General features: G+C 42.0%; 1 protein-coding gene across 1 annotated transcript in view; it reads right to left on the bottom strand.

Moving 5' to 3' along the window:
* Positions 1-3,555: 3,555 nt before the first annotated feature.
* The window catches only part of smc3 (structural maintenance of chromosomes 3), a 28,428-nt gene continuing 20,634 nt past the window's right edge, over positions 3,556-11,349 (bottom strand). Inside the window, exons 25-29 of the mRNA XM_048248281.1 lie at positions 10,136-10,348; positions 8,760-8,951; positions 7,964-8,141; positions 7,507-7,613; positions 3,556-4,700 (exon numbers count right to left, since the gene is read on the bottom strand). Of these exons, the coding sequence (XP_048104238.1) occupies positions 4,629-4,700; positions 7,507-7,613; positions 7,964-8,141; positions 8,760-8,951; positions 10,136-10,348 (762 nt within the window). The 3' untranslated portion in view covers positions 3,556-4,628. The remainder of the gene's footprint in view (positions 4,701-7,506; positions 7,614-7,963; positions 8,142-8,759; positions 8,952-10,135; positions 10,349-11,349) is intronic.

Below are 11,349 nucleotides of genomic sequence, written 5' to 3'. Positions count from 1 at the left end.
CCGAGGAAGGTGACCCCAGTAGAGGGTTGATGGGTAAGCAACTGTTGCCTCAACCGACAGCTCCTCATGAAAATGACAAGTTTATTGGGGAGGCCTGCCATGGCCTGGAGTTCGACAGTGAGGAGGGAGAACGGTGGAAAAAGGCAAAAGAGAGCGTGTGCATGTGTGTGCATATGTATGCAAGCATACATACACACAGCGAGACCACCACAGCAGAGACAAGGACAGAGTGGCCCTATGTTCGCGGATTTGACGACGCCGGCACCTGTTGGACGGCAAATTAACTTGTATGCGTAACGACCGCTAAGAGGCGGACAGATTTATGCGTGGTTTTATCGAGGCGCACCCGGCCTGATTACGGTCTGGTATAAACTGCTGATTACCCGCTGAGTCACTAGCTCACCAGCGAATGCCTCAAGAAGAGATATTAGCCTACACTCACAAAAGCCATAAGTAACATGCTTTGGCCAGTGTTTGCAGTATTTGTGATGAGACTGTGCAAAATGAATTAATCTCTGTTGGCGATCTGCCTTATTCATCAATTGTGATTGTCGTTTTATAAGTCTGATTAATTGATTTTGTTACAAAAAAAAAATGCAACCAACCAAGGAATTGATAATCATCTAGTGCACCAAGTGGCCTGGCTGTGCTGTGTTCTTACCAAGTTTTCTGTGAGATCAGGTACCATTCATTCAGATTTAGAAATCTATAGCTAGACTAAGGCAGAAATTAAGTGTATCACATTTACTTACATACATGGTTTAACTCTGAGATGATATTTTGAAACTTCTTCCTGGGTGGGACAGGCATAAACACAAAATAAAAAAAAACTCACAAAGGTAGGTGTCAAGAGCACAATTTCATTTAGCCCAGATTCAGTTTAGTCACAGTAAATGTAGTTTTAAAATGTTTGGCGTGCAATATAAAAGAACGAAGAACTTCACGTCACAGATTGGGCTAAAGACCTTACTCCTGCAACCTGTCTTTTAAGCTCAAAGCACTCTTAAATAATTTCATTCAATGACTTATAATTTTGAAATCCTCAAACATTAGAAAAAGATAGCTTAGCCAAATATCCATGTACAGATGCATCTGAAAAATATAATGGAAAAGTTCATTGTTTTCCGTAATTTATTTTAAAAAGTGAAATTACACAAAGTGAAATATTTCAGTTTACAGCTCATTGAAATAAAAAAATCTAGTATTTCAAAATACTGGATATGAAGAAGTCATTTATAATAGATGACCTAAGAAGAGCTCTACTCAGCTAATTAAGTCAAAACACCAGCAATGGTTTCTTGAGCCTTCAATTTCTCAGTCTGGGCAAGGCAATGGACTTTTCCACGATATTCTATTTTTTTTTAGCTGCACCTGTATGTACATACATACAGTATAAGTACAATTCAATTAAATTCAAATGAGCTGTATTGCCATGACAAATATTTTTCTCCAAAGCAAAATCTTAAAACTGCCCAGAGACTAAGTTATGCAGTAATTTCCTGTGTATTAGCCGCATTGTGTATGAGCCGCAGGACAGTGTTTTATGCAAGTTAAAAGAAACAAAACCATATTAATACCATATTAAACTGCCCCTGTGTATTAACCTCAGAGCTGAAGAAATTTTGCAAAATCAATGTATAAGCCGCGGCTAATAGTTGGGAATGTAGTTGTAGTTAACAGTGTAACAGAGAGCATTTTGCCTCATCTACAAGGTTTTACATGGGCTAGCTACTCCCCACTGAGACAGTTCATAAAGATGATGCAGTATAGTGTAGTGCAGTTCAGACAGAGCAAGTGTGGGCAAACGGCCTTTTCAATCAGAGCCACCAAATACTGGAATAGTTTACTTAATGAGTTAAGATAGAAAATGTTGCTCTTTCAACTTTTAAACATAAACTCAAATCATTGGATTAAGGCAAACCAAATCTGTAATCATGGGTATCCTCACACTCGTATTCCTTTCTCAAACCCTCAGTATGTACGATGTCTGCATTGTGCTGGTCTTATCAATGTGTTTCACTGTTTTTTTTATTTTTATTATTATTTTCTTTCTTTGTTTACCTGTTTGTAATGTGTGTGTAATGTTGTTTGTGTTGCGTGTGTTGTGTAGCCATAGCTGTACTGTACTGTCTTGTCTGACGGGTATACACCTCTCTGGTCAGCTTGCCTACTCGCATGTATTCTTTTTATTTTTATAATTATCTTTTGTTTTGTTTTTGAGTGCTCTTTTATTCTAGGCTGCCTTTTTAAGAACTGGCTTGGGACAACAGGTGGGAATTAGCACTCTAACAGCTAACTTATTTTTCTTATTTACAGCTTTTTGTCTGTCAGTCAATGAGCACTGTCCCTATCAAATATAACAAATACAGTATAGTATTAATAGTTATTAGTATAATAGTTACTAATAGTTTGTTGATAATCTGACCATTTGTAGTGTGTGGGCAGACGGTCCAAATAAAGTGTGGCCTGTTATTGAAGTATAAGTCATCAGTGTGCGTGAGCATGGGATCAGCTGGCAGAGGCACTGTGGCTGTCCATCCAGACAGGAGCTTCGCCAAACAAGACAGGTGAGGGCTCTGCCAACCCTTGGATCAGGAGCGGTCTGTGGACAGAGGGCTGGCGTTTTGTGGGAAGGTCAGCTGAGCTGACATTCAGATAGAGAGTGGTGGTGTTGGGGGTGGGGTTAGACAGTGCCATGCCGTTGGGAGGCAGGGTCTCTTGGGACGCGGAGCCGGCTGGATCAGCTGACGGGTCAACCTGGCAGGAGAGCCAGATGACATGTGAGGCGGGAAGAAGGGAGAGTGACTCACCTCTCAGGGGGGGGATGACCAGGACCTGTGACCTCCTAACTGGCGCGGCGATGTCACGCCCCGGAGAATGCTGGAGCTGGGAGAGAGAACAAGATTGCCGCTGGTGAGTGAGCTCTTATGATCTCTGTGTGACCTATGACTCAGTGTGGGGTCAGCTTTTAGGTAATACATTGGGAGAGCAGGGGTAAGAGACAGCAGAAAAGTGGACGCCCAACCTGTTTGACATATCAGGGGCCATTGTGTGCTGAAAACGTGGAGCCCAACTAGCCACGTTCATAGAACTGAGTCATCACTGTTTCACGATACCTCAAACACAAAGCCTCTTATATCTTGTTATACATTAGAACAGGGGTCTACAACAGGTAGCGTGTATGCCTCCAGTAGCTCACCTCCTGTTTCTGACTAGCAAAGGGATAAGGATGTTAATAAACAGTCACTTGGTAAAACCTGTTCAAATTCCTATCAAATCAAATTCCCAGTCTACAGAGAAGGCAAAGGAAGTGAAAGGAGCCTTAAAACACATACCAAGCTCATTCAGCTGCTTTGAGCGGTCATCAGCTATGCTACTACTAATATAAAACAGGGATAGCTCTCGGCCATGTTCATTTTGTCAAAGTAGCTCTTGAAGGAAAAATGGTTGAAGACCCCTGCATTCGAAGAGAACAGTGCCACTTAGTGGTAGCTCTAGTACAGTTGACATGGAACAGACGAGTCATGGGGAAGGCTGAATGAGCTTCGAGAAGTGTAGTTTTTAAAAGTTTGTTTATTGTTTCCAATTAATAACAGAGAATAACACAAATTCAAACAAATACAGGATTTAAACTAGCTTCATTATACAGCAGTGGCCTAGGACAGGGAATGCAAAGACATTGTAAACATAACAATGATTCAAAAGAACAAACACCAACCAATATATGTAAATATATATCTTTAAAAAACATATCAAGAGAAGTACTAGACAAAAAAAAATCAATAGATGTATTATATCGGAAGTATAAAAGGCAATGTTTGACTTGTAGCTTAAATTGGGGTATAATGGGGTATTTTTTTTTCTGATATTATAATCATGGCTTTTTAAACAAGGTTAAGTGAATGTTTTCAGATCTCACAGACACTTCTGTCACCAACTACCAACAGAAACCTAAATGTGGGTAACACAAAGCTGTTGTATGTACATGGAGGCATGGTGTGCTGCTCTATTCACATTTCACCTGTCTGTTCACCCCCCAGATACTCTCATTGAAATGTAACACTTTTTAAATGGGATTAAAAAAAGATCTCTTGGAAGCATTTTTTTAAAAAATGGCCAATGTAACTGTGGATAACCTCAGATTAAGAAACAATCTCCACTGGACAGAAGCACAAGGCCAACAGCAAGTTTCTAACTTGGAAAAATCATGCCACTCAGCCTTTTTATTTATTTTATTTTTCTTAAAAAAAAAAGAAACAAAAAACAAATCTCTAACAATATGACAGACAAAAAAAAAGCTAAAATGTTTTTTTTCTTTTGTAATAAAAAAAGCAACTCTTTACAGGACTACTCCCCAAACCTCTCCCGTCATCTTACCAAAAACCCACATCTAAATACACAGTTCTGCAATTCTGCAGGCAAACCCTGTGGCGGCCTGTGATCCTAGAACAGATTTAGGGCTGCGGAACATGTACCCACTCCAACTCCAAAATACCTTTCCATGCTGATCTGTAGATGGAACCATGGGCTCCTACACAACCTGCAAGAGCTGATGAGTGTTGGTGTGGGTTTGGGTTTGAGAAAGAGAGAGGGGGGCGAAGAGGGCACAAGAAAGCGAGGGTGGCCTCTCAACCGTGAGTGGTGTCGTCCTCCACAAAGTCCTTGGCCTGCTCTGCCGAGATCACGTCAATGTGACTCACCTGTGGGGCGAGAGCAAACACACACACACACACACACACACACACACACAGCCTTGAGTGTCATTCCGTGACATTTCAGTTGACAAGCATATCCACAGGTGCTGCACCACTTATGACATTTGAATTATTGATAAACATTCGCTTCATTCACCACTCCACAGCCTTGGTGCAAAACTGGGCATTTATAACTAGTAAGCATGCAAGCGTATGATAACACTGACCAATGATACAAAGTCTGGGCATTTATAACTAGTAAGTAGGGCTGGGATAAACGATTATTTTTTAAACGATTAATCTAGCGATTATTTTTTCGATGCATCGATTAATCTAACGATTCATTTTTTCAGTCTGATTTGATTTCGATTCGATTATCTTCCCATTAATTCACTAATAGCAACTTATACTAGGGCTGGGCGATATATCGGTATTACGACTACGACCGATATATTTTTGAAAACGATATGTAGTTGAGACAATATCGTAATACCGGTATTATGTCAAATAATGGGCCATTTTATCAAAGCCACTTGCTCTTCTGTGTTCAGACCATTCAGATAGCCGCAGCTCTGCTCAACTGCGCCCCTTGCGTGGGCACGTTCTCCCTCGCAGCACTACAAACTTTCAAACATGACGGACACAGAGTCAGATTTTGTTTACCTTGATCAGAGGGTGCTGATGCCTATTCCGTCGGCACATCAACGGCTAGACCGAGAATTCTCGTTGTGAAATCAAAATTCCACTGAAGCTCCAAGCGGTTTTGTGCACGCAGATTTAAGTTACAACACTGTTTACAGCTCTTCGACTCACGGTAAAATGTCATTTTTGGTATATAGCCTAGCTAATTTAAATACACTGATGAACCGGAACATGCAAAAATGAACGCATACAAAACGACGGTAGCGTCTATCACACTCTTGATGAGTGACTCAGTTACGTTGTTTAAGTAGCCTAATTGTTAAAAACTATTTTTGTTATTGATAGCAACATGTCTAGGCCATCATAGGCTACATTTGCTTGTCATCTAGGCCCTATCAAACCCTTACGGGTAAAAAAACTGCATTGTGTGACAAAACTGCAGTTTTTTTCAATATTTTTGTGCCCAAAATATTGCATTGTGCAGTACAATGTAGGCCTGCGTTGTCAGTCAGGGTCAACTTTTGGTCTTTTGTTATTTGCACAGCTTTATCAGAGCAACTGTAGCCTATGCCTATTGTAGGCCTATGTTATTGTTTACACTTTTTTGCACAGCTGTGTTAGAGCAGTCTGAAATAATTCTAATTAAAGCTGGTTGAGTGAATACGAAACACTTAGCTCTTTCTGTTTAAAATATCGATATATATCGTATATATCGCCAATCAGCTCCAAAATATATTGGGATATCAGTTTTGGTCCATATCGCCCAGCCCTAACTTATACATGTTTATTTACATATCTGAATGAATAAACATGAATTCTTTAACATTGCAATATATGTTTATTGCTCTTAAGATTCCAAAATAAAAGACTATACAAGTGCAAAGTAATGCATTCTTAGTCAGAGGTAGCATTCAATAAAGTTCAGTAGTGTATGTCTAATTGAGTGCCTGTAATTCTAAGACGTTCGTGTGGGAATCCTTGTAATTAACATTAACACAGTTAAAAGGCTGCTGATGTGTGGATGCAATTCATAACGTAGTTAGTTCAAATAACGGTTCGTACTTCTCCTTTGGACAAGCACTTTTGAGTCTTGGAAAACACTTTTCCATTTACATCGGGATTTTGCAAACATTCAGAGTCAACAAAATGAGCCCTGCATGAGTAACGAATACAAGCAGCTGCAAGTAAGCATGCTAAACTTGACATCCAAACAGTATTCTAACGTTAGCTTTGAGATACTGCTTGATTGCACACTGTAACTTAACTTAGTTTAGTCTCCTCAATGTACTATGTTGTGATAAGACCTTAGCAGAGTTTACTTTAACTTTAATGCAGCAGTTTTGAACAAATTTGCGCAGCATGGTCACGATGCTAAGCGGATTTAATAGCAATTTAGCCCACTGTTCTATGCAGTGCAACATGTGGCAACAACAATCCTTCAACAATCGTGAATATTTTGTTAAATGCACATGCAGAGGAGGAGCAGCGGGCTCGTTACGAGAGAGAGCAAGCGGGGCGAGGAAAGGCTGTGTGAGTGCAGCTCAATGAAATTATTTTATCTTATCTTTAATTTAAATAGTATGCCTAGGCCTACAACATAGAACATCAATGTGTGGTGGCCGGTTTTGATTTCGTGGTGCCCAGCCACAGATTAGTCAACGTATGGAAAACACTGAAGGTGTAAAATTAAAAATATTTAGCAGCACACGTTATGCTTGACGAATCGACGGTCATATTTTGCGTCGACGTCATCGATTACGTCGACGCGTTGTCCCAGCCCTACTAGTAAGCATGCAAGCGTATGACAACACTGACCAATGATACAAAGTCTGGCCATTTATAACTAGTAAGCATGCAAGCGTATGACAACACTGACCAATGATACAACGTCTGGCCATTTATAACTAGTAAGCATGCAAGCGTATGATAACACTGACCAATGATACGAAGTCTGGGCATTTATAATTAGTAAGCATGCAAGCTTACGATAACACTGACCAATGATACAAAGTCTGTCGAAAAACGTGCCTACAATGGACTTTTTCTGAATAGACTGTTACAGATTCTTAATGGTTAATTATATGGGTAACAGCTACATATCAATCTGCAATAACTGTTTTCTAGTGAGGTGCATACGATTCTGGTGACCTCATTTCAGCCCATTAGTTACCTTGTTTCTAAACTTGACGCCGTAGAACTTGTCGGCCGACTCCAGCAGCTCGGGCCTGAAGGTGGTGGTGATGAACTGGGCATGGCCGGCCAGCTCCACAATCATGTCTGAGGACACGACAGAGAAAGAGAAACCATGATGAAGCTATCGGGAAAACTAGGACATCCAACATGACCATTCAACCATGCACCAATCAGCAGGCAACATTCCATATACTCCAGACAATGCTTTGCTAATTGTAAGTGGAAGAGTATTTTTTTTTATGCCATTTAATTACCAGTTCACTCATTAATACATTATAGTATTGAACATGTATTGTAAATCATTAATGAATACAGGTAAGTGTAAAACCGCCCCCTATGTACTTTGCAAGCTTCCATCAAGTACAAATGAATCATATGACTGAGATCAGCCACCCTGGTATCAGACAGTGCGTCAGTGTGAAGGTGTGGAGTACCTGACACAGCCTTTCTGTGCTGGGCGTCCAGCGCCTGGTCGATCTCATCAAACAGGTAGAAAGGTGCCGGGTCGCACTTCTGGATGGCAAAGATGAGAGCCAGAGCCACCAGAGACTTCTGGCCTCCAGACAGCTGCTGCATCTCCCTCATCTCACCCTGCTTCCCTGTGAACGACACCTGGGGGAGAGAATGGGAGAGAGACAGAGAGAGAGGTGGAGGAGAGAGAGGAGGAAAGAAGGGGAGAGAGACAGAGAGAGGAGGAGAGGGAAGGGGACAGACAGAGAAGAGGAGAGAGAGAGGGAGGGGAGGGAGAGCAGGAGGAGAGAGAGAGAGGAGGAAAGAAAAAGAGAGAAGGAGGGAGGGCGGGAGGAGAGAAAGAGAGGAGGAAAGAGAAAAAGAGAGAAGGAGGGAGGGCGGGAGGAGAGAGAACATGAGTGGGAGAGAGATGATAAGTGTGCTTTTAGTCTATCTTCCTCCTACTCATATTGTCTAAGATCTAAGACAATTATCCTACAAGAGAGTACAAATGTCTCTTGAAACACTCATAACTACTTTACATGATTCACTTTCATTTCTTTATATAGCGCCACTAACGATTTATATTGTATTATATAAGGCTCTGTACAGAGCCTGAACCCCCAATGCTGAAAACTTTAGGCAACAATGACAAAAACTCTTGATTCAGATGAATCACTTGTGACTCGTATCCACTGAATGAAAAGACTAATAAAAACAATCAATAAATAAGACAAGTTTGACTACTCTGCGTACTGAGTGAGTGTTTTGTCCACCTACCCTGATGCCCACTCCAGTGAACTGGTCGACTGAGGGCACGCTGCTCTGGGAGGTGGTGCCCCTCTCGCTGTCGGTGCCGCCCTCGCCCTCATCCTGCGACTGGCTGCCCTCAGCGTCGCCCTTCTTCATCACCAACGTGGCTTTGCCGCCGGGCACCAGCTTCTGGAACACCTCGCTGAAGTTCTTAGACACCTGGTGTGAACACGGCAGACAAACCAGCTCAGCTCAGTGAGTGTTCAGACCTTTCTAGGAACAGTGACAAAGGACCATTCTGTTTATTCACTGTTTATTCATTTAGCTCTCCCTCTCCTCTTGTCCACTATTGTCCTCTGATGAGCGTCTGCTCTGTCGGCCCTCCATCAACACTAACAGGTCACAATCAAGACTCTGACTCTTCTGTGACATAATTCAAATGTCCTCTTTTGCCTTTTGTCAAGAATGAGTCATTTACTGTATACATTTTTTAACATCATTTATTCATGACTAACGTAGGCTAGGCCACTTGGAAGTTGGAACGAAGAAATAAAATACCCCTTTGTAACATCATAACATCTCAGCACTCTGAAGTTTGCAGGAGTTGTGGTTTGTTATTTTTTATTAAGCTATTTGACTTGACTAAAATTGTTCATTTTAATGTAATGTTTATTGATGCAAGTCGCTAAAAAACATTAACATAAACATGATTTCCATTAACACTCTTTTTTGGCCAGAGAGGTAATTTCAAGCAGGGAACAGCATGGAACGCTTGTTCAACACCCACTGATCTCCATTACAAAAACAGGTCACTGTTTTGGCTGGCGAATTTGGCTCTACCTACGTGTCTATGACTGGCCAACAGCCCGCTTCCTTTTGAGAACAGAATGTGGTGTTCCTTTGTTCAACTGCATTAAGATGATTAACTTGGTGAGTCTGTAATTAAAGTGATACTGCGAACAGCTGTAGTCAACAGAGATGTGCTGGTTTATTTTGGGAGACTTAAGTATTCTACCTGCTAAGTCAACAGAGATGTGCTGGTTTATTTTGAGAGACTTATGTATTCTACCTGCTAAACACAGAGCTGCTGGAGGGCTGGGGAACAGAATGCTCAAACCAGAGGAACATTCAAATTTGGCAAACATGTTGTTTTCTCTGAACAGTTACATTTGAACGGTGTAGCCTAAACAAATGTTCGACCAAAAACTCATGGAGAGTTTGTACCCCTTACAAGTAAACATCTGCGTGTAGAACTTATACAATAAGGAGAGAGTCAAGAGACTGTACCAGTCTAAGCGCGAGTCGAGAGCTCGTACCTGTCTAAAGGCGAGTTGAGAGCTCGTACCAGTTTGAAGGCGAGTCGAGAGGTCAGACGTGTCTAAAGGCAAATCGAGAGCTCGTACCTGTTTGAAGGTGAGCTGGATGGCCTCGTATTTGCGCAGCTCCAGCACGTTCATGAGCTCCATGATGGACTTGTAGCCGCGGTCGAGCTCTTCTTGTCGCTTGATCAGCTTTTCCTTCTGCTCGGAGAAGTTCACAAACTGGTCCAGGGCCTTCTTGTTGACGTGGCTGTACTTCTTCAGCTCTGTGTTGCACTGCTCCAGCTTACGGAAGAGCTGCAGCCCAGAAACAGCACACATGCAGGTGAACACACAATACAGAACACATGCATATAATATATAATACATCCATATTTATATTAATGTAAACAACTAATCACCCACGTGACCATAACATGCTGCTAGAAACAAAGTGATGTAAACAAACAAACCAGCTGTATCCACATAAAGCACAATATTTTTCATGTTTTCATATTTTTAGATAGATAGATAGATAGATAGATAGATAGATAGATACTTTATTGATCCCCAGGGGAAATTCAAGATGACAATCATCTTACAAATGAGGATTGTTTGGGTGTTGTGTCACTGATGTTGTCATGATCAGTTGTCATGATCACCGATATGGTCTCCATCAGTTGGATGGAAACTTTTTTTCAAAACAAGTCAGTCATGCCCCTTGGCCATACACACAATCGCTGTGATCAGAGCACTTAGTGTTTTGTTATTGACGCGCCGTATGTGTGTGTGTGTCAGATCACACAGCACTGACGGTGATGCGCTGGTCAGACCCTCAGCAGGCTGCTGCCCACAGAGCGGAGTGGACCGAATCTGCCCCGCCCCACGGGCTACTTGATGTTGCATAAGGCCTGGAGATATTTCTAGCATCCAAGAGAGAAGGTCAGGCTCCCTCGCTCCCTCCCTCCCTCGCTCGCTGGAGATGTGAACATCCCACTCGTCTCTCTTTCTCACCCACATTTTCACTGGCGCGCGCACACACACACACACACACAAGCTTTTTCTCTCTCCCTCTTTCTCTCGGGTCACACACACGGCTCTCGATCACTATCTGTATCTTGGTCAAAGAGATGCTCAAGGTCACATGCACTGTCACACACACACTTTTGTATCTCTCTAACTCACACACTGCCTTTCTCTCCTCAACACACACACACACACACTTAGGAGCCCAGAGTGAGGGGCAGTGGGGGTCTGAGTCACCCTCGTGTGGGAGGGATGTGACACTGCAGCAGTGCAGCACAGATGATGACTACAGG

This window comes from Alosa alosa, chromosome 7, assembly GCF_017589495.1.
Source record: "Alosa alosa isolate M-15738 ecotype Scorff River chromosome 7, AALO_Geno_1.1, whole genome shotgun sequence".
In the NCBI taxonomy this organism is placed as follows: Eukaryota; Metazoa; Chordata; class Actinopteri; order Clupeiformes; family Clupeidae; genus Alosa; species Alosa alosa.
Note: the sequence above shows the minus strand (reverse complement) of the source record. Positions and strands in the feature narration are given on the sequence as shown.